At 39.5% G+C, this 24,899-nt stretch overlaps 1 protein-coding gene across 1 annotated transcript in view; it reads left to right on the forward strand.

Moving 5' to 3' along the window:
- MAML2 (mastermind like transcriptional coactivator 2) overlaps positions 1–24,899 on the forward strand; it is a 350,942-nt gene that overhangs the window by 319,261 nt on the left and 6,782 nt on the right. Inside the window, exons 3-4 of the mRNA XM_084895370.1 lie at positions 17,600–17,803; positions 23,437–23,548. Of these exons, the coding sequence (XP_084751496.1) occupies positions 17,600–17,803; positions 23,437–23,548 (316 nt within the window). The remainder of the gene's footprint in view (positions 1–17,599; positions 17,804–23,436; positions 23,549–24,899) is intronic.

The following is a 24,899-nucleotide window of genomic DNA, read 5'->3' on the forward strand; positions in this document are numbered from 1 at the left end:
ACACATGCATGTGATTGACATCAGCAAGAGCTTTATATGTATCGCACATGCGCAAGTCAACTTAGCCTTGAATAGCTATAGAATAAACTTGCTTAATCAGACCTGCTTTCTTATTTAGCTAAACTTTTTCCAGCCCAGTGAAGCACCCCAACTTCTCTTTCAGATAATTGTCACAAACACAGAAGTAAATATAAACATGAAGCAGATTATTATTGTAGACCACGCAGGGAGAACAAAGGGTAAAGTATTTAACTGTAGTAGTGTTTGACTATATCCTGTGCAGTAAGAAAACCTGAAGTCATTTTCAAGTTCCACTATTTCTTACTTCTTTTTAGTCAGGTCAAGTTTCTAAACTTTCTAAACCTCCATTTACCAGCTAATGAAAAGAAAATAGGATTCTATCGAGTCTCCTATCTACCTATTCCAGGACTTCTTGTGAGGATCAAATGAGATGAGGCATGTGAAAACACTTCTTAAACATTTGGTTAAAGTGTAAAGTGTTTGCACCTGGCTATAAAGCAAGTCACGTTCCTGGGCTGAAGAAACTCCGTGGTGGCTAGTCGCTAGGGAAAAGAAGCTGGGCATTGCTATGTGATATATTTAACCAGCACCCACAGCCATCGTTTCTGGGCTGGACTGTGGCCCACATTTTGTGCTAAAGGATCTTGGCAGCATTGGCTACAACTTGGTAGGGTGTTGCTCCAGGGTGGTGGTGGGGCCTGTGTCCCACTTGGGGGAAGCCAAGTATTGGTTGGCCAGCACCAGGTCCTTGGTGCCATTTATTTTTAAAAGGCCAGTGCATGTCATAATAGCTCCTGCATGGAGCATCTACCCCTGGTGGTCAGTGCACATCATAGCTACTAGTCAGACAGACACCTAGTATTTTAGCCTTTCATCTATATAGATTACTTATAAAATACATACTTAATGTGAAAGTACTAAAAAAAATAGAGAGAAACTAAAATCGTTGGTGATACTCTCAGATTAAATCTACTACCCCCTAGCCAAAATGATTTCTCTCTAACAAATAAAGCCTGTAGTCGTTTTTATGATGTATGCATGAAGCAACTTTTATTCTGCCTTATATCATGCATAGCAACATTAATCCAACATTATTGTCTCCTTTTTATTCCCTATTCCTCTTAACTCACCTACAGTGTACTGAAGGAAATTGAGTAAGGACTGTTTGGGCCTTTAGCAATCTAAAATGTGGCCTCTGTCAGCATCCTATGTCCCTACCAAATCTACAGGTATCTATAAATGTTCATTCCACTGATGTCAGAAACAATCCTATATAGCCCAGGCACCTGCCTCTTTCACAGTGTCCCCTACAAATAAAAGTGGTAAGTGACCCCAGAAAGGCTAGTTGAACTGCCCCTGCATCTCCCAGTAGATTTGCTCTAAACCCTCCCAAACAGGAAAACCAGTTTTTCATTTAAATCTCTAAAAAGAAATCCAGTCTGCTTGGTGAAATAGTCACAATATATAACCTGTAAACATTTCAGTTTTCATAATCTCTATGTTTATATATGTGTCCACATGTAGTTAAATATCTGGAATGTGAATGTTCTCTGACTACACTGTTTTTATCTGTTGACATTACAAAAGGGAGCTATCCTAAATTAAGACAGAAATCAGGAGATTTATGACGATAATGTTAATTATATCTGGTTTGCTCATCTCAGTCATGTTACAGTTTGCAGAAAGTGGACCATTCCCCCAAACTACAAATTGTTCCTCATTCAGTTCATGGAACTGCAGCCCTAAAAGAAATACCTTTCAATAAGCTGTGCCCTGTAAATCTTGGTAGCCTGATTTTTTTTTATTTTATCCTTGACCATAGATATAAACATTAAGGAATATTTGACCATTTTGTAAAGTAGATCCTTGAACAGATGTCCTTGGACAATATTTTTAGTAGCTAGCCGAAAATCCGAGGAAGAGGATGGAGGAGGAACATATCAAAATAAATCACTTTCTACACAACGTTGTGACTTATTTGCATTTAAATAGAAACACCACAGCCTTCCTTTACGTAATAGATGCTTACAGGTAGATTGCCATACTTTTCATGTCTTCCCTAAAAAATAGAGGGACCATATATCAATGCCCATGTTGTTTTTGCTCCCTTCTAAAGATGAATGTAGTAGGAAGTACACAGGTTAGTTCCGCTGGTGTTATATTTGACTAAAAGTTATTCCCCTACAGACAAATAGCTTCTCTTCGAAGTTTTATAAACAATAATATAATTAAATTACTAAATTTGTTGCTTATTCTAAAAACAGTGACCCTCCTACTTTCTTTTATGACCAAGGACCAGGTGAAATCCAAAGATTAATACCTTCTTGTTATGGAAAGCTCTAGCAGGGTATATGAATGAATGGTATATTACCTGGGAGAAAACCTTGAACTCAGCTGCCAAAACAAATGATAAGGTAGAGTAAAGGAAATAAAGGAAGTAAAGGTGCGTGAAAAATATCCAGACTTAATTGAGAGGGAAAGGAAAGAGGTATAGCACTGGCATACAGAAGGACTGCTGTATGTGAGAATGGCCTTCTTCAGCATTAAGTGATATTTTAAAGGAACTAAATTGTCCTTCTTTTCCTATGATCTGTATAGCTAGTCAGTTGCATGTTAACATTACATCTAACAATTGTTTCTAGAGAGTTCCAAATGCTTTAGCTAAATTAGCCCTCAAAATGTTTATTAACTGAACCACCACCTCTCTACAATGGACTCCTAATGCTTACCCAATACCTTGAAAATGGGAACTTTTAAAAATGATGCTAGAATCTCACAAGTGTCAATACAGCTGTATCTAAAAGAAGAAAACTAAAGTCAAGACCTGGCCAAGATTAGATAAATACAAACTTCAACTAAAAATGTATCAGGCAAATCAAGCCCTTGGATAAGACAATCAAGCAGTGCCTTACTAATACCAACACAACTTGATTTAGTTAATTTAGTGAAATAACTTTTTCAAGCCAATTCTTTGGTAGTTAATGTAGGCAAAGATGGTAGTTGACGGGTTTTAAGTTTCTGTGATACTCAATGTTGTGGCATTGTGCATATTTGGCCCAAATTCTGTTAAGTTTATGAACAGGCTAGAGATGTTTAAAATTATCTTCATGTTTATTTTTTCTGTGGATGGCTAGATAACAATATTTTCAAATTAGAAAGGAAATCCAATTGGCTCAAATTTAGTTACAGCTTTGATTTAAATATGCAGAAGTACTCAGTATATGCTAAATGAACTGTTATTTGCAACCAGCCAGCAGCTAGAGAGCTGTTGCATTCCCAGATGCATATTCTTTTCAAAAGTACCACATGGGTTTGGAAAGTACAAAATGATGTAAACATTGGTAACTATACAATATATCGGTGTCCTTTCATGCATTCTCTCCTGATCAGCAGTTAGGAACATAAGCCACAAATGTTTACCCAATTGAAAAATCACTGGACAGTTATGTTCAAATCAAGGATCTGTTTCCAGTTACAAGTAACAGAATCCAGCACAATCAACCTACCCAAATCGCTGAGGGGGAAAAAAAAAAAAGGTTAAAAGTTCACATAACTCTGTACATGCTAAATTTAAGTTCAAGGTTTTAATCATAAGCAAAAGATTTGTGTAATATCTTAAACTGACAAATAATAATAAGCATTCCCAGCTAAGGCATTTCATATTATATTTGATATTGACAGTTGTCATTTCCCTGAAAATGTTTGGTATGCATGTTACTTTCTTAATAACATCTAAATAATTGCAAATCTTGTTATAAATTAAGTTTATCTATTCTCGTGTAACTGGTTATTCATTAGTTATTTAACAACAAATATATACTGAGTATTTTATATCAGGCTTATGTGTACGAGTGGGAATGCACATGTGAATAAAATAATCCATATTTCTAAAGTAATAATAGTATAGTAATAGAAATCGTGCCTGTAAATAAATAACTAAAATGTAATATAACAAAGGCAAATACAAGATATGAGTAGGACTCAGGCAATACCAGCCACCTATATCAGGCAGGTACCAAGATAGACTTACCTCATCCTGAATTCTCCATTCAGATGAATTAATGTGAAGAATCAGCTTGTGAACCCAAATTTATGCTAGAAATCCTTGTAGATGGAAACATGTCTTAAGAAGAGGGTGACATCTAAAAATAATTCAGACTCCATTCCACCTTGTAATTTCAAACAAACAGAAATAGGCTAAAATATGTGTCAGAGAGTGCGCATGTGTGTAAGCAACCCCTAATCTTCTTACTTAGCATAACAAAATTAATAAAAACTTCAACTACTTATTTTTAGAGTCCTGGCCTTATAGAAAGTGGCAGTGGATCTGGTAGTAGTTGTACAGTTGAATTGATCAGTGGAGACAGACAAGGTAATCAGACCAAAGAGCGTTGGCCTTCTTTGTTCTTCTCTATGGTAGACTTTTCACTTAAGGTTATTGTTTTTCTTAACCATGATTTTAGTACTCTGCAGATCAAAACATGTTTGTATAGTATGCATAAATAAGATTTGGTAAATAACCTGATTTTCTGGGAATTGATCCAAGTGAAACCTCTAATCTTTGAAGTTCATCCCTTAGTGATTCTTAGGGAGAACTCAGCGTTTTTGAAGTCCCCCTGAAGTATTTAGTGGCTTGCTTTGCTAATCCAAGGGAGACTTCAGGGCTGCATTTAACAGAGAACAGATGGGTCTTTTTTTAATGTCCTTAGTGGTCATTATAATAATACATTCAAAAAACAGCTAATCATGTCACATTGGAGTAAATGGACACATTTGAAGATACTGCCCTCAGTCCCTGTACTGTATCCGTGTATCTAGATTTCCATGTCTGTTATTTCCATGCAATAACCAAGATATTTCCTCATTTCTCATAAGAGGACATATAAAGCTACTTTGTAGGTGTATACATTTTACATACTTTACTGAAGAATGAATATTCAAAACATAATAATTACCTCTAGCAAAACATTTGGTAGTTTTGTGTTTGTTTGTTTTTTTACAAAATCGGGGAAAATACTGGTATATATCTTTTTTAATAATCAGTTCAGAAAAATCAGATATTTTTAGTAAAGCAATACAGTACTAAATTGTGCTTTCCACAGAAGAATGAAAACAGGTTCAAAATTCAGTTTAATATTTTTCCTCAACGTCTCCATCTCCATGACCCCATTTATTTACATAAGTCACTTTCAAAGAAGATAACCAGTTTGGTTACCACTCCCCCCTAAACAAAATCTAGTGTTTGTTCATTATAGTGGCAAAACTGCATGCCAAGTTGTTAGGTTGTATTTTAGACTCATGGGGAAAAAAAGGAAATCAAATGATTTCATCTCAGTGGTATTTATTGTTAGTTTGACTCAATTAAAAAGGAATGTCAACTGTTCCAGAACTAGAATGGAATTTGGAGATTATACCAAATTAGTAATCTAACTTGCATACCCTAAAATTGGAGAAAGTAAGGCCCAGAGCAGTTATAAGAGAAGACTGCAAAATTAACAAGGTCCACAGATCACATGAAATGGATTCCTAGAAGAATTAATGAAATAGGTTTCTAGTGTGGAAGAAGTGGAAACTGTCAAAGAAAATAACAGCTTAAAATAAACGCTCCCTTTTCTTATATCCTTCCTATGAGCCAGAGATGGCCACATATTTACCAACATAATCTTACTTAGGCCACACAATTGTATGAGGAAGGTGCTATTATTTACCCCTTATTAGATTAGAAACTGAGCCAGAGCCCTGGCTGATTTTGCTCAGTGGATAGAGCATCGGCCTGGGGACTGAAGGGTCCCTGGTTCTATTCCAGTCAAGGGCACATGCCAGGGTTATGGGCTTGATCCCCAGTAGGGGGCGTGCAGGAGGCATCCAATCGTGATTCTTTCTCATCATTGATGTTTCTATCTCTCTCTCCCTCTCTCTTCCTCTTTGAAATCAATAGAAATATATATTTTTAGAAGAAAGAAAGAAACTGAGGCAGAGAGACTTTTATAACTTGCTCAAGAACAATTAGTAAGGTATGGAAGAAATATTTAAAACCCAGGCATTCTGGCCCAGCTGGTGTGGCTCTGTGGTTGATCATTGACCTACGAATCAGGAGGTCATGGTTCGATTCATAGGCAGGGCAGGTGCCTAGGTTGTGGGTTTGATCCCCAGTGGGGGACATGCAAGAGGCAGCCAATCAATGATTCTCTCTCACCATTGATGTTTCTATTCTCTCTCCCTCTCCCTTCCTCTCTGAAATAAATAAATATTAAAAAAAACAAAACATAAAAACAGGCATTCTGACTGCAAAGGCTATATCTACATTTTTCATCAATATAGTATTTTCTCATGAGATATGTGAGCATTTTCTTAGATTTTTTCTTTCTGTATCTTAAAGACATAAACTAAAAATAGTCTGTAAATTTCTCACTAAAGTGAAATTCCATATTGATTTTTTTATTTCCAAAGAATAAAATTTTTTTCCCTGGGTATTAGAAGTCACTTTGGGGGATTAGTCTTTTTAAATTCCAGATTTGTTTCATGTATAATATTTAGACATCATTTTTATTGAAGAATCAATTCTTTATAAGAGATTTCCTTCCTTTTTGAACCATGGTATTATTTATACCTTCTTCATTCACTATTACTACTTGCTTATTGTGTAGCCTTTACTTTTAATGTGTAAAAAGAAATGAGAAATTTCTTAACCTCTATCTTTAAAATGGAAATATGTAAAACAGAATCATTATGGAAATTAAATAAGATAATAAATGTCAAGCACTCAACACATGGCCTGGTACAAAGCTTCCAAAAATAATAGCTATGGGTAGAAAGTATACTCCATTCATGTGCCTTCTTCCCGCTTTCTGAGACATGCAGGCATCATCAATATCATCATCATCATCATCATTATCATCATCATCATATCTCCATCATTACTTATCACTAACTCTTAGATCCTTCTCAGGTGGCACACCCATACAAGCAACACTGGATTTAACAGTGTTTCTTGACCTTTGGCTTTCTCTCCTATTTTGGCTTTCCAGGTGCCTTTGCAAAGAGCTAGCATTTTCACCCAAGGTGCTTTATAGCAGGAAGTTCTGTCCCATTTCCTGCTTCACACTGCTTCACACATTTATACACGAAACATTTATGGGGTGTCCACTGTACCCTGAGAATATCATGATAAACATCCCAGCCGCCCTCACCTGTTTGGCTCAGTGGATATAGCATTGGCCTGCAGACTAAAGAGTCCCAGGTTCTATTCTGGTCAAGGGCTTGTACCTTGGTTGCGGGCACATCCCCAGTAGGGGGTGTGCAGGAGGCAGCCGATGGATGTTTCTCTCTCATCGATATTTCTAACTCTCTATACCTCTCTCTTCCTCTCTGTAAAAAATCAATAAAATCTATTTTTTTAAAAATCCCAGCCTTTTAAACACTTATAATGAGAAATGGATATAAGGAAAGAGACTCTTGTGATAAAGAGTGACACATGCTACCCCATGGGCCAGTGTCAGGTGTTAGGAAGCACAGAAAAGGGGCATCAAAGATCCTTGGGAGGTCAGAGAAGACTTCCTGAAAAAAATGACATCTGAGCTGAACCTAGAAAGAACGGATGTTCACTTGGTAACAAGGGACAGGAGAAGAGTATTCCAGGCAGAGAGGATATAAACATGCTCAAAAATATGGAAGGGAGAAGGAGCTCTGAGAGTCTGGAGAATTACATGTAGTGTAAAGCTACTCTAGCACAAAGTGAAGAAAGAATGCATTGAGAGATGAGACTGGAGAAACATGCAGAAGCCAGATGATGAAGGGCCTTAGGAGTGGGACTTGGTCCTAAATGCAAAGAGAGGCTATAGATGATCTTAAGCTGGGAGTACAGTGTAGGGACTGCATCCAAGATGAAAGCATCTTATCCTTTATAATAGAAGGGTAATATGCAAATAGACCAAATATGATGAGCACTGACCACCAGGGGGCAGACTCTCAATTCAGGAGCTGCCCCCTGGTGGTCAGTGCGCTCCCACAGGGGAAGCACTGCTCAGCCAAAAGCCACGCTGACAGTTGGTGCGTGAGGCAGCAATGGCTGGAGCCTCTCTTGTCTCTGTGGCAGCTCTAAGGATGTCCAACTGACAGACCTCCCCTGAGGACTCCCGGATTGCTATAGGATGCAGGCCGGGCTGAGGAACACCCCTCACCCCCCACCCGAGTGCACAAATGTCGTGCACCGGGCCAGTAGTTACTTTCATAAACACTCACCTTTGTGGGGAGGGGGTACAGTTCTCAAACTTAGGTCTATGGATGGATGGTGTGTAGATGTTTAGAAAATGTATAAATTTTCTGAAATTGTAGACAATATTGTCAGTTGTGCATGTACTTGAGAGAATGGGAGGAGAAGCAGAATCCATAGCTTTGTGAAATCCTCAAACGTCACTGTTATCCAAAGAACAGTTTGAAACCATTGCTCTGAGGACAGAAAGCTAAAAGCTAACTTACAGAGCAGAAATTTCAGCTCTGCCACAAAGAGCCCTTCAAATGCTGAAAAGCTTCTCTTTTAAGAAAGATTTCTCATTCCTTCTCCCCGAGTTACCAAATTCTTCCCACTCCACCCTGACCCACTGACATTTTGTTCCTGGCCACTCTCCCACCTAAATGCTGCTTCCTCGCCCATGGAACTAACTGCTCTTCTGTGCCAACCCATAATAAGTGTCCGCCCCAGAGGCTAAGAATAGATGCAGTGCCCTGATGATTTGAAAATTAGGTAACTCGAAAGGATGAACGCTACAGTGACTACGAAACTCATTCTAATCATTTGAACCAGATAATAAACATATGTTTGGGGTTTCCCTGCAGGGTGGAGCAGAAGGCTCTAAGCAAGCAAAGAAGGATGCCCTGTTAAAATAGGAGGGAAATGTAGCTCCTGTGTGTAATTGCAAAGGACAAAGGAGTGTACTCGTCCAAATACACGTTGCTGTGTTTGCACACTCCACCTTTAAACATCTCCCCTCTCCCAGCCGCCCACCCCTCACCCCCAGCAAGCCAGTTCCAGCAGACACACTACAATTCTCTCAAGCAAATAGATTTTATTACATTCATTTCTCCTTAATGTGTTTTTCTGGATTTGGATCATCTTTTAGTTAGGTTTGTAACCTTGTACGAATCAACCTTTTAACCTTTCTGAGCAGCATCTTCATGGGTAAAATGGAGTTAGATGGAAGATTTGTAAGTGGCTCTGCAGTGCTTGCTATTTGTATAGTGCTGGTGGGTGAGGGGTTATTGTCCACAGATCTCGAGATAGGTGTTTCTGATCCCCAACTTGCCAGTTCCTTCCAAGGTTTGCTGGATTCTTTCTCGAAGGCATTTTATCAATTCAATGTAAAGTAGCATTCCTTGGCTAGTGCAGCACCAAGAGACCAAGAGTCAGCAATGTTTTTCCACTGAGGGCCAGGCAGTAAATACTTTAGGCTTTGTGGGCCATAAGGTTTCTGTTACAGCCTGTCAACTCTGTTGTGGTGGTGTAGCCACAGACAATATGTAAATGAATGTGCACAGCTGTGTTCCAATAAAATTTTATTTACCCATAAGGTGGCAAGCTGGACTTGACCGGTCATATCAGAGTTAACTGACCCTTGAAAGCAAAGACTGGCAACCTGAAGATAAGCAGTGTTTCCTCCCTCAGTCCTTCTGTTTAAAACTTGTATCCTGGATGATTTCCTGATTGTTTCGATGTCGTCGTTGTTGTTGTTGTTGTGTCAAACTAGCACTGTTCCATTATTGTAGCCACCCACAGACACCTCACTGCCCAGGCCCCAGAAAAGTAACTTCCGTGGTCCCACCAGCTGCTGGGGAGTCTGAAACAGTCAAGGCAACTTGTTTCTCAGGCACAGAGATAAATCAATGGCTTCATCAGCAGACAGTTGGGAAGATGAATAGCCTTGAGCAGTGAGTTCACTGAGACGTGGGGAAGGAGGGAAAGAGGGAAGGAGGGAGAAAAGATTAATTGAATAGCAAACCAGTTTGTGAGATCTACTGTACAAACTTGCCCAGCTGGGTACTTTATCTTGAATTTGTTTTGCAAATTGCAGATGCCTGGCTCTGGAAGCCAAGAAAAAGAAAGGGCAGTCATCCCACGCCAAATACTCTCATGGATCCCAAGTTACTTCATTTTTGTTGGGGGGAGAAGAGAGGAGGGGGGCGGGGAAGTCATCATATACCCCCCTTCTAAAACAAGTTAAGAGAAACAGAGAGCCATTTTACTCCGATGCCTAGAACAAGACAAATATTCTTAGAGGTTGTTTCTTTTCAATATTAAGAGAACAATACCCGCCTGATAACTTTGCTGGCTTTGTGAAACTTACTCTCCTAATAAGCCCATAAAACTACTTTAGCAGTAAAACTGAGTGGACTCAATGAGTCTTAATATTGCAACATACGTCAATGAAACCAATATATTTTTATTGATTTCAGATTGGAAGGGAGAGAGAGATACAAACATCAATGATGAGAGAGAATTGGCTGCCTCCTGAACATCCCCCACTGGGACTGAGCCCACAACTCAGGTATATGCCCTGACCGGGAATCAAACCATGACCTCCTGGTTCATAAGTCGACACTCAATGGCTGAGCAACATCCGCCAGGCACTGGGGACATTTTTGTTTGCTGATTTAGGACATATCTAATTGGACCCACTCTACCTTTTGCTGAAATCAGTCCTGATTGATTGAACTTTTGCATTCCATTAAAATGAAAAGAAGATGGAGTACCAGCATTTTTATTACTTAACATTATTTTTTTTAAATATCTCTCATATTATGACCATAATTTACAGAGACATTTTTTAAAAGTAAGACCCCAGGGGCCAGCTCTATGCTCTGGTGTTTGTTTACTGAGGTATAAGGTTTTCTTTGTACATATTGTTTCTTTAAATATTTTTTACCAAAATTTTACAAAAGAGAATATTGGTGAAATAGCTGTGAGGACTGAAATAGAGTGGTTTATTTCTAATTTCTTAATTTGGACCTTTTATTCAAAAGAACTTAAAACTGGCTTTAAGCCAAAATCGGTTTGGCTCAGTGGATAGAGCGTCGGCCTGCAGACTGAAAGGTCCCAGGTTCGATTCTGGTCAAGGGCATGTACCTTGGTTGTGGGCACATCCCCAGGAGGGGGTGTGCAAGAGGCAGCTGATCGATATTTCTCTCTCACTGATGTTTCTAACTCTCTATCCCTCTCTCTTCCTCTCTGTAAAAAAATCAATTAAAAAAAATTTTTTTAAACTAGCTTTACGAGGAATACTAGAGGCCTGGTGCACAAAATCATGCACAGAGGGGAGGGGGAATCCCCCCTCAGCCTAGCCTACACCCTCTCCAATCCGGGACCCCTCGGGAGATGTCTGACTGCTGGTTTAGGCCCAATCCCACAGTGGGACATCCCTCTCACAATCCAGGGCCACTGGCTCCTAACTGCTCACCTGCTTACCTGCCTAATCACCCCTAAATTCCCCCCCTGATGGCCTGGTCACCCCCAACCTCCCTCCTCTGCTGGCCTGGTTGCCCCTCACTGCTCCCACTCCCTGCTGGGCTGCTCACCCCACTCAGCCTGCTATTTGGTCATTTGGTTGCCTCTCACTGCCCCCTTGCCAACCTGGTCACCCAGCACAGCCTGTTGTTCAATTGTTTGGTCATCCCTCACTAACCCCCTGCCGACCTGGTCACCCCATGCAGCCTGTTCGGTTATCTGCTTGTTTCAATTGCAACACTGACTTAGGCTTTTAGATAGATAGATAGATAGATAGATAGATAGATAGATAGATAGATAATAGGAAGGACAGGTCATTTGTCCTCTAAGGGGAAAAAGGTACCCATTTAAAAGAGTTCAATTGTTCCCTCAATTTTCTGTCAGGTTTTATAGACACAGTTTGCAACCTTGTGTTGGTGCTTCACCTGGTGATTCACAGGACAAGATATTAAGTCACCAAAGTAACAAATTTGGGAAAACATTTGTTTACCACACATTAAAACATACATCCAGCTTCCTATAAATGTAAATTGACCTTATACACTGCCATTTGCTGGTGAAAATGCTTTGATTGCTTCCAGCTAAAGGGTTTGGTCATCATGTAGCTGATTTACCAGATGGTCTTCTAGCATCCTAGAGGCCATTTTAGAAGATAAACATTCCATCAGTAGCCCAGTTGTAAAACTTTAAAGTGTAGACAAACTGTGGTTTTTTCCAGTAAGATGCATGGACTTTGAGCCCCAAGGCCTAGGAGAATACATGCAGCATAATAGATGCTCAGCAAATAACTGTTGAATGAGTGAATATGAGTAGAGTGAAGATAATTGTAAAGTCACAGCTTGATTATTGGCAGAACTTTATTTTTTTTAAAAATACAGATATGTTTTCACTATCCCAGCAGCCCCATACTGGATTAAAACAAGGGTCAAGAAGCTTTAACCATATTTAAGCACTGGTTTAACTAGTACTCTAAAATAATTTTAGAATTTTAAATACATACACATACACACACTCACATAAATGTGGAGAATTATAAGAGAATATTAAATGTAACTTTATATGAATCCCAAGAAGATAGGATCAGAAGCCTACTTTATAAATTAGCATCAAATACTATAATTTTATTGGTAGAAGCTGGGGGGAGGGGGGGAGACAAAATTAAGGATCTTTCATGATTTGAACCAGTGTGTGGCTATTACTTGCTGCCATATCAATCTTTAACTCCAGTTTCTCTAGAAAACTTGGTTTTCTATCATATAAAACACTCTATCAATGAAATACCTAATTCATTCACAATCTCACACACACACACACACACACACACACTTTCATGTATGGGCTTGGATATGCCATTTTTACCATGGCCTTCCCATGCTCTTGAGGAGAAAATGAGTGTTGAAGGGAAACAGATGAATTCTATTAAGTTCTACATAGGCTGAGTGTAAGGCAAAGAGTGGGACTGAGTATGGAAACCAAAGCCAACACATGGAAGCATATTTTTCTTTCAAAATATTTTATGTACTGAAGTTTGCACAACATCTTGGCAATGACAGCAAGCCTGTATAAGGAGGTGTTTTGTATTTCATAGCTAACATAAGAGCAAAAAAATGAAGCATCCGCCAAATATTATTTCAATGAATTAAAAGAATGTAAGAATGTGTATGGCAAAGTACATGGTAAGGCCCCAGGGCTAGAAGCTACAAGGTTTAAAATTTTTTCCACAAAATTCCATAAGAGAGCTTATCTCTTATGTCTCTATCTTTTGGTATTGGGAAGGAATGAAACTAGATTTAGCACAGCCCATCTGTTTGATTAGAGAGAGAAAGAGATATGGTTGCATTTTCTTGGCATGCAGATCTCCTATAAACCTTAGAGGAGTGTTTGTTTTACAGATTTCACTGGAAATTATTTTTATGACGTTTACCAATGCTGCCCACATTAAGCACTCTTTCTTTCTCTTCATTTTCGCCCTTTCTACATATTTTTAATATTTAAAAAAATAGAAAACTGCCTAGCACAATGGTCAGCAAACTGCGGCTTACAAGCCACATGCGGCTCTTTGGCCCCTTGAGTGTGGCTCTTCCACAAAATACCACGGCCTGGGAGAAGTCTATTTTGAAGAAGAGGCGTTAGAAGAAGTTTAACTTTAAAAAATTTGGCTCTCAAAAGAAATTTCAATCGTTGTAACTGTTGATATTTGGCTCTGTTGACTAATGAGTTTGCCGACCACTGGCATATAGTAGATAGTCAGTAAAATTTATCAAATTCATCAAGGTTAACTAGACTAGGCATTAAGAGATCTGGATTTTAATTCTAAGGCACTAGTAGGTATTATACTACCTAATGGAAGTCATTATACATTGCTTCTTACTGTAATGACTTCGAGTGAGTGCATATGTGGGGAAGTGACGTGTGTTTCTTAGATTAACAGGTAAACTATAAGCCAGAAATCATAACTTCAAATGCCTACACGTGCCAAGCAAGTACTAGAAATGAGTAAAATGGGTGAATAAAATAAAATAGGAAATAGAGGGGAGGGTGGCCAACTGGAGAACGCAGGGCCAGCCTGTGTTTAAAGCATGATGGGAGCCACACAACTGCAATCCAAGTACCCTTCTTACAGTGTAAGCTCCTTCAGAGGAATAATTGTTTCCAAACCATCTGTCATATGTGAAATAATACAACAATAAGTAATAAAAAATATTAATTGCTAAAATTTGTCAAACACCTACTAAGTTCCTGGATTGGTTCTGAATTTCATTTGGCCTAATTGTATGTCATGAATAGAATTACCTCCATTTTATAAATGAGATTAAGGTATAATACTTAGGCCGAAACCGGTTTGGCTCAGTGGATAGAGCGTCGGTCTGCGGACTGAAAGGTCCCGGGTTCGATTCCGGTCAAGGGCACGTACCTTGGTTGAGGGCACATCCCCAGTGGGGGGTGTGCAAGAGGCAGCTGGTCCATGTTTCTCTCTCAGAGAGAAACACACTCAGGGGCCAAAGAGCCGCATGTGGCTTGTATGCCGCAGTTTGCTGACCATTGTGCTAGGCAGTTTCTAACTCTCTATCCCTCTCAATTCCTCTCTATGTAAAATCAATAAAATATATATATTTTTAAAAAGGTATAATATTTAGTAAATGTATATTGGGCACTTTATTAATGTAATTAAATGTTAAGAAATAAAAAACAGGCCCTAGCTGGTTTGGCTCAGTGTATAGAGTGTTAGCCCATGGACTGAAGGATCCTGGGTTCAAGTCCGAGCAAGGGCACGTACCTGGGTTGCAGGCTCTATTCCAGGCCCTGATTGGGGCTGTGTGGGAGGCAACCAATGGATATAACTCTCACATCGAAGCTCCTTTCTCTCGGTCTCTCCCCCTCTCTCTAAAAATCAGTGGGAAAATAATCCTTGGGTAAGGATTAACAACAATAACAACAAAACACACACACACACACACACACACACACACACACACACACACAAGCACAGCACAACGAGGAACAAAGTAGCAGGGCGCTGAGCTGAGCCCTTCACCCAAATGAAAGAAGTACACTTCAAAAGACAGTCTATCAGAGAATGACATTCAACTCATCTTCTCTGTTTACCCTCTAACAGCACTCAACTCACAGATCTTGATCGACTACCTTTCTGTTAATGACACTCACATGCTTGTCTCCCAGCCCACCCTTTTAGTGGTTTGGAGGACATATGGGATGAAATCTTTCCCAAAAGCCATAATGGATTTAAAGTTGAGAGAACTTACCAGGCATTGGGTTCAGATATGTGAGAGGATGGTTCCTTTAAGCTGCTCAGAGATGGCTTTTATCATTTTTAATTAACTCGTGAGGAAGACCAAACCCCCTCCCCATCTCCACACCCTTATCCTTCTCCCCAACGCACTCTCTTCCACATACCTGACTGAGGGGCTCACCCATGAGGGGAGGGCTCAACAAACATTTGCTTCCTGAACAGATGGCTGGCACAGATTTAAAGTATGAATGTCTTGCCAGAACTGGTTTGGCTCAGTGGACAGAGCATCGGCCTGCGGACTGAAAAGTCCCAGGTTTGATTCCGGTCAAGGGCATGTATCTTGGTTGTGGGCACATCCCCAATTGGGGTATGCAAGAGGCAGCTGATCGATGACTCTCTCTCATCGATGTTTCTAACTCTCTATCCCTTTCTTTTCCTCTCTGTAAAAAATCAATAAAATATATTTAAAAATAAATAAGTAAAATAAAGTATGAACGTCTTTCTCCTCAATGCTTCTCATCTCAACTGCAAAACAACAGAGTATAGTGATTGAGAACTGGAGTTCTAGACTCAGACAGACCCCGCTTCAAATACTCCTCATGATCTCTGAGCGGAGGTTTCTTGGCTGCAGAGCTGGAATGATACTACTTCTTGCTGGTTGTCTTGTTGGAAGGAGTAAACGAGAGAGATCAAGTCAAGTGTTGGGCACGGTGACTGACCTGCAATAAGACTCAGTACATGGTCACTATTAAGATTACTTTGTATCCTTTTGTCTTTCAGGGCGGTTGGTGAGCTCTGTAGCCCCGGGGATTCCTAAAGCAAGGCCTTGCTTCCTACACCCCAGGCTTTTAAAAAAAAAAAAGAAAAAAGCAAGTAAACAAACAAAAAAAAACTCAGTAGATAAGAAAGAGAAAGATAAAAGAGAAGAGATTACTTACTAGACTACTACTACTGCTTGTCAGGCATCCTGAGAGTTGCTATATCTTATTAAGCTCTTGTACCCTCACACAGTCTAGTTGGGGAATGAGAGTTGGATTTCATTGCTCCCCCATAGCTGGTGTTTCTCAAAGTGCATTCCCTGGGCCAGTGGTCGGCAACCTGCACTCGCGAGCCACATGCGGCTCTTCGGCCCCTTGAGTTTTTAGCAAAGGGCAGCTTAGGAGTACCCTAATTAAGTTAATAACAATGTACCTACCTGTATAGTTTAAGTTTAAACAATTTGTCTCTCAAAAGAAATTTCAATCATTGTACTGTTAATATTTGGCTCTGTTGACTAATGAGTTTGCCGACCACTGCCCTGGGCCAATGGGCATTAGAATCACCTGAGCAGGTACCTGATCCACAACCTCAGAATTTCCGGAGCAAGACCAGGGCATCTTTGACTTCTTACTTGTATCATATAATCTAAAGCTTGATCCTATATTTGCTTGTATTTTTACATGTAAATCCTCCCGTAATTAAATGATAAAGTCTCCAAGGTGAGGACAGTGCTTTCTAGTTTTCTTGTAACCCCAACAGTATACAGCTCAATTCTAAACATGTCATCAGAAGTTAATGAAAGTATTTGGCTGGGTTTGGCTTTCTGCAAGGCAGGGCCCTGACCTGTCAATACCTAAAGATTGGTAGAGACCTTAAGTTAGAACGGAGATTCACTAGTACCCAGTATCATTTCATATACAATGTGAGTTTTCAGTCGGTACTTTTTCGTTGCCAGTCAGTTGGGTGTTCTTTTATTACTTAAGCACTGAGATTTCTGACTTCCTGACCAGGGAACAAAATTAACAAGTCTCTGGAAAATGAAGTCCGTTTAAAGTTTGGGAGTGTTTGTAAAACAGAAGTCACAGGCCTTCCTGCCTTATCATCACAAGCGAGGCCCCTTCTTTTCAAAATGCTTATTCAAATTTTAAACATGTGGATTGAAACCTAATTTTCTTTGCAGGATCAGCATTGATATGTGCTAACCTTTGGGAAAAGGGAGAACTTGTTACTTTATGATGTGTTTGTTCCTGAGCAATTGAGAGGTTTGCCATATGTTTTTATGGTCGTTTTCTTTGAGGTTCCATAAACACCTTCTGGAATGTGGAGGTTCCCCCACCAGAGTCCTAGGGGAGCTTTTCCAGGGCCCTAATGTCACTGGCCCAGCTGCTTCGGTTGCCATGATATGCAATTATTTCTTCTACACTTAGAAAGCAATTCTCTGATCTCCAACCCGTTAACCACGTTTGATCTTAACAAGATGAAAAATGTTCAGAATCTAAGCTTATGATCTGTGTGATACGTTTTGCTTCTTTCAGTTCACAGTAGCTTTCTCCCTCTTTTCTCTTCTTCAGGATCAACACACTGTGGTAGGCCAGAGCACAGGCCCCAGTCCAAGTCCCAACCCCTGCTCAAATCCAAACACTGGAAGTGGTTACATGAACTCCCAGCAATCACTGTTGAATCAGCAATTGATGGGAAAGAAACAGACTCTACAGAGGCAGATCCTGGAGCAGAAACAGCAGCTTCTCCTGCAGCAGCAGATGCTGGTGGATGCGGTAAAACTTTCTCCTATGACCTACTGCACGTACCTGCTGGCCCAACAGAGAGAGTTCATTACTTTCCATTTCTGTTTGCTGCCCTTTGCTGTGCCTACTTATGGGACAGCAAAAAGGGTGTCCTGTCTCTAAGAGAAGTTAATTCTATACATGTGAAGTGCTTCAGGGGGAAATTTAAAAAAAAAAAAATACTTGATTTACCAGCTGTTGGACAGTTGGAAAGCAGGGCACCTCAGCTAACTAGCCCTGCCCAGCCCAGGAATGTTTAGAACCACCAACATGGGCACTTGAATCAGGCAAAAGAAACCAGTCTTGTTCCGCAGCCCCGAGGGGCAGAAATAGGGAATAGAACTCTAATGAGCTCAAATCCAAACTGATTTTAGAGATAAGAGAATTATTAAAGCAGTTTTAAAAGCCAACATGGAGTTTCGTAACTTAAGATTTGGCTTTTAAAATATAGCATCTCAAAATGGGGGATTTTTTTTTTTTTTAAGAAAATTGAAAATGTATTTCCTACTTTTATCATATGGAAGTAGACTTAAAGAAAGGCAGGGCCATTATTTCCCACACACCACCCAAACATTAACCATGTTCAGTATTTATCTGCTCATTCCTTCTGTATTCTCAGACATACATATGCACTCAACAGCTGATCTAAACCCTTCCTGCTTCCTAGAACCAAAGCCCTATCTCCAAGCTCCATTCTCTCCCTTCAAACTGTTTGGCCAAATGAAGAAGAAAGGGACAAGGTTAACCATCTTCAGGTTGATAGAGCCAAGAAACACAGAAAATAGAAGGGGAAAATGCACACACACACATTTTTATATTCAAGGGACTTTGTAATAAGAGTCAAAGTTCTTCATTCCATTCATTAATATTTAGTTATTTACAATGAGAATACAGCCATAACCAAAACAGACCCTGCCTTTGTCCCTAGGGAGCTTGGAGCCCACTGGGGATGCTAAACAAATAGGCAAACTATAAGGCATGTGATTAAATGCTATGATGTGGGAGCTACTAGGAATGGTTCCAGAGAGGAATATCTACCGAAGATCTGAAGGTGAAGTGGGAGGTGGAGATGAAGAGCAAGGGTTTACAGCCAGAAGAGCCAGCAAATGCAAAGATTCAGAGACAATATACGACATATCAGTTAGCAGAGGCATAGACCATGCACAAGGACAGAGAAAAGCACAAGGACAGTGCTCAAGAAATCAGAATCTACATTGTCTGAAAAGCAATGGGAAGGATGTTAAGGATTTTAAACAAGGAAGTACTAGATTCAGATTTGCATTATAATAAAGGTATGCACATAGTAGGGAAAAATGTAATGGAGGAAAATATGAAATCCAGCTGGAGAGATTGGGGATAGTCTTCTGGAAAAGATAAAATTTGACTTTGAGGAACTGTAGAATTCTGATGGGTCACAGGCAGAGAGTAGGCCAGAGACCAAAAGGCGCAGCCTATGTGTATATTTGTTAATTAGCCTGAGATTTTATCTTGAAATATTTAATACATAATGAAAAGTATGCATAATAATGTAATAATTATTTCTGTTTCCTAAGGAATAACAAATAAAATACATTTAAAGTCCAAAGCATAAGAGAAGAAATAGAAATAAATTTATTTGAATTTGAATAAGAAATAATGAGAAATAAATTTTCTGGTGACCTTGAGTATTACCCTAAGGTTTAGGGCTGTGGTCAGCAAACTGTGGTTCGCAAGCTACATGTGGCTCTTTGGCCCCTTAAGTATGGCTCTTCCACAAAATGCCACAGCCTGGGCAAGACTATTTTGAATAAGTAGCATTAGAAGAAGTTTAAGTTTAAAAAATTTGGCTCTCAAAAGAAATTTCAGTCATTGTACTATTGATATTTGGCTCTGTTGACAAATGAGTTTGCCGACCACTGGTTTAGGGGAACCACTGACCTAAAGTGATGCATCTGATTTCTCCTATAAATCATAGTTGTGAAAACCCCAGTCCTACTCACTTTCTCCCATTTGCTTTGGGTTTTGTTTTGTTTGTTTTTTACCTTATAACTAAATAGCTTAGGAACAAGGGTAGAGAAGGAGAAAAATGTACAATCTAAGATTGACTTCCTGGTTACACTGTCATTCTCCTCAATGCTACTAATCTGTCGAATTATGACATGCAGAGGTTGAATTTCTGGGTTTTCAGCTCTGATTAAAAGGCAAGGAAACATCCCACGAGGGTCCTATCCCTGCACCGGCCTAATTCCCATCGAGCCCCTGTGGAGTCACACTGGGACAGGTGCAAAGGGCAGTGGCATAAGCTATGAGAGATGAATGAGAACGAGGCTGCTGTGTTTTGTGATTCTTATCAACCATTCACATTTCTCTCCTTTGGATGCCATTGAGGGTGCCTGTACTTTTTAGCATATCCAGGAAGAAACCGTCTTTGATACCCCTTTACATTAGCATATGCTTTGTAGTCCTTTGCAGTCAGTTGGCAAGGCCAGACAGGCGCCTACATGGAGACATTTTCTCATGAAAGTGTTATCCTTACTCTCTATTGCTCTCCCACCAAGGAAGAACAAGGAGCAGAGGCGACTGGTACTTATTACAATGGACGTCATAATTACTTACACGTTTGGTGCACCTACTATGTGCCAGGCACCGTGCTGAGCTTTTTCAGAATTAAAGGATTAATCCTTACAATAGGAGTATGTGGGAGGTCCTAGAAGTATTCACCTTTTACATTTTGAGATGTCAAAACAGAAGCTGGACCTATTCTTGCTGTATTAGGTTTTTCGGTCCAAAATATTGGGTTATCCTGAGACATTAGCTGATAAGTTAAATTCCATGTTTTTAAAAAAAATATATTTTATTAATTTTTTACAGAGAGGAAGAGAGAGGGATAGAGAGTCAGAAACATCGATGAGAGAGAAACATCGATCAGCTGCCTCCTGCACATCGCCTACTGGGGATGTGCCCGCAACCAAGGTACATGCCCTTGACCAGAATCGAACCTGGGACTGTTGAGTCCGCAGGCTGATGCTCTATCCACTGATTCAAACTAGTCAGGCTAAATTTCATGTTACACAGAATTTGTCTCAGGGATGCCTGTGAATTTACACTTGCATAAAATGGGAATGTTGATATTTTGAGAATGAAGCAGTCTCCACTCTGTGCTGAAGGTTGGTGTTGGCTACTCTGCTGCACACAGGGACAAAGAGGCCGTCCTGTGATAGTCCAAATGCAAGGCTGTTACTTCTAACTCATTTGTGAACAAGTAGTTAAAGAAGATCAGGTTTCCAGAGATGTAGAAGTTAACACTTTAGGTAACTTAATTTAGCCCTCGGGGAAATAAAAGGTCAATAATTAAATTGAATACATATAAATAAGTCCAAATTTGAAATCTAGTCTTTAACGGGAAATGAAAAGCCTAATCTCTCTCTCTCGTTTTTCTCTCTCTCTTTCTATCTCTCTCTCTCTCTCTTTCTATCTCTCTCTCTCTCTCTTTCTCTCTCTCTCTTCACATGAATCTGATTTTCTTCAACATATACAGCAGAAACAACTAATTGCATAAGAAAAAAATAATAATAGATGCTTTTGGAAAAGAGAAGATTTCAGAAAGCCCCACGCTTGGCATAAAAATCAAAACTGTCAGCTTGCACAATAGTTTACAACAGGAACGGCTGAACATTGCCACATTTGGGTTCACAGAACATCTCAAAGCTGTTTTTTTAAACATTTAGGGTTTGGGTAAACCCAAAGTTTCACCAACCACTTTTTCCCTTAATTTGTGAACCCATATTTAAAAGAAATGTAATCCATGTGTTTCTGATTCATTTACACTTAGCTCATCAAAATTGTGTCTTATATGAATTACTTGATGCCCCAAAAACCCTTGTGAGCCTTTCAAGTTTTTTTTTTTTCCTTTGAAACAAAAATTTGAATTTGACTTGTTGTTGTTTTAAGGCTCCCCCCCCCCCCCCCCAGTGGATTTATTCTACTTAGAAAGCCTGGGATTTGATGGGAAACTGAGACACCCATAGTTTGTACGGGTTTGGCTTTCATGTAATTTACCCATCTATCTGTTACATGGTCTTCTTTTCTGCTTATTGACTTTTCTAAAATTATATTGTTCTCTGTCTACCTATGCCAATTATCTTTATCTTTGAAAATTGGGGTTGCTTTGGAGTGTGGTGAAGCAAGTTCAAAAATTTCCTGATCTATACTGAGAATATTAAAAAAAAAAAAAAAAAAAAAAAAAAGTAGCCCTTGATGTCCCAATCTGATAGGACAGCCAGGCCGCTTCATTCTCTGTTGGACATAAACAATGTTACAAGATACTGGCCTCAGACAGGGTTACCCTGAGACCATGATAAAATGAGACAAAATAGGGCCACTTGATAATTTTGTCTCAAAGCAGATATAAACAAGGTCACTGTGCAGCCCACAAAAAATACCAAAATCCCCCTCTTTGGCTAAATGAGTGACAGCTGCTTCATTACTCAATCATAGAATCAACCTCACTTTCTGATAGCCGACAACCCAAAACAAACCCTCCTTTCCTTTTAGACCCTCCCAAAAATCACCCAACCAAAGCCCACGTCCTGTGACAGGCTCTTTCTTACTTGCTCCTACTAAAACACCCATGGGCCCCTGTGCAGTCTCCCTCATCGAAACAATAATAAGCCACATTGGCAATGTAAGTAAAGTGTTCCCTATTTCCTCTCTTAGCTCCCAAAGAAGCCTACTCTAAAGATCTATAGGTAGGTGATTCCAGAAGGAAGAAGAGAGGGAGCCTGGGAAATTTCCGTGCCTAGAGAATGGGGGACAAAGGGAGCCCTTGTATGGGATGGCAGGAGAGAGCTTGGGTTTTTGACTCAGGATTTGGCTTCTCTTCTATACTTTGTGATCTTAGGTAAGTCACTAGCCTAGGGAAGCCTCTGTTTCTCAACAATGAGGTGGGAATGATCAGACCTACCTTCCAGGATTGTTTATGAGGGAAAAGGAAATAATATGCATATATGGCCTCTACCAGTACCTGATAGGAGATAACCAGATTAGAGGAGTTGCCAGATTTAGCAAATAAAAATACAGAATACCCCAGTGTCCTGTATTTTATCTGGAAACTCTACTCCAGAGCCTTCAACTCTGTATGGCCAGACCTATATACAGGGTGGGGCAAAAGTGGGTTTACAGTTGTGAGTAGATGAAACACAAAGCTTACTTTCCTATTATTACTTATTAATTATTGTATTATTGTCCATACAAACAACTCTAAACCCACTTTTGCCCCCATCCTGTATAGGTGCCAAAGCATACCAAGTGTGCTACAAAATAAAACTGGAACTATCACCTCAGAAACCACACAAAGTTAGTCCTCCTCAAAATCTAATTGCAAAATAAAGAAAATAAGAGCAGTTACTACACCTAAAACACATGTCAACACTTCTACTTAAGGAAAGTAGAAGTTGCACTTCCATACAATAAGTTTACTAAAATGGAAAGGATTTGTCTCTGAATTGAGACTAATAAATAAGGTCCATGATTCATAACTACGACTGAAGATTTTTCTCATATTCGTTTTTGAATAACAGTCTATAAATTTTTACAAGTGACAAAGTAACAATGCAATTCAATATGTTTTCATTTGTGTTTTCAAGGAGAAAATTAATTCACAAGATCAGATAAACAGACATTTGACAAGGCCACCCCCAGATTACAAAGACCAAAGAAGAAATATGGGAAACATGCAACCAACTGCTCAGTATTCTGGTAAGTGTTCTCAAAAATTAATAGAAATTGTAACTGCAGGAAGAAGAAAAATGTTCAGTTTTTAATATTTCCTCCTTTCTACATCTTATATATAATTGTAACATCTTTCTTAGACTACTTCACTAACACCCATATAACTTTCAGAGCAAGACTAAACTTGAATATTTGTAGTTTTCTCTTCATTTCTTGCTTAATCTTGTTCTGTATTCACATATTTCACTGCTTTCCAGACTACCTCTGAGAGTTCAAAAAACTTAAATATTTTCTAACTGTGAGGTTCAACTATTCTCCTCCCAACAATGTATTTTGACTCAGATAGTATAAGGTAAGTAGACATTTCTTTCTGAGTCACATTTGTAATTTGCTTAAAGCCCAATCTTTTTGTCTCCACCTTTGGGCTCATGTCCCTAACACAAATAGTCCTGCCACCAAGAAATAATTAAAAAGCAAGTTTAGCCCAGCCAGTGTTGCTCAGTGGTTGAGCATCAACCCAGGAACCAGGAGGTCATGGTTGATTCCTAGTCAGGGTACATGTCTGGGTTATAGGCTCGATCCCCAGTAGTAGATGTGCAGGAGGCAACCAATCCATGACTCTATCTCATCATTGACGTTTCTCTCTCTCTCCCTCTCCTTTCCTCTCTCTGCAATCAATAAAAACATTTTTTTGAAAAAATCAAGTTATGGCCCTTACTGGTTTGGCTAAGTAGATAGAGCGTTGGCCTGTGGACTAAAGGGTCACAAGTTCGATTCCAGTCAATGACATGTACCTTGGTTGCGGGCACTTCCCCAGTAGGGGCTGTGCAGGAGGCAGCTGATTGATGTTTCTTTCTCATCAATGTTTCTAATTCTCTATCCCTCATGCTTCCTCTCTGTAAGAAAATCAATGAAATATATATATTTTTAAAAAATAAATTAAAAAGCAAGTTATGTTTTTATGAAATCTCTCAAAAATACCAAGGGTGATTGCATTTCAAATATAAAACTTCTTCACAGATATCTCAGTATAACATAGGTGATAGGCACTACCCCTAAAATCTCTCCTCTCACTGAACTCCTAAAGGAGTTCTCCCAAACCTAGCTGGTCCTGCCCTCTCCTATCACTATCTATTCAAGTCCCTTCTGCCCAGAACCTGCTGCACTTCCTTATGTCAATTAAGTTTGTCTTGGACTTTCCCAAATTCTCTCTGCTTTACCTGTTACTTTCATCTACTCAGGAAGCCATAAAGAATGATGTCTAGAGACAAATGAGCTGTGACTATTCCTGTGTGTTAACATTTTCTGGCCCTGTTATAAACATGTTGTTCTAATTTATGTCAACTTTTTCAAACGCACCAGACTGCCTCTCTCCACT

Source organism: Pipistrellus hanaki, assembly GCF_964339955.1.
Source record: "Pipistrellus hanaki genome assembly, chromosome: 9".
In the NCBI taxonomy this organism is placed as follows: domain Eukaryota; kingdom Metazoa; phylum Chordata; class Mammalia; order Chiroptera; family Vespertilionidae; genus Pipistrellus; species Pipistrellus hanaki.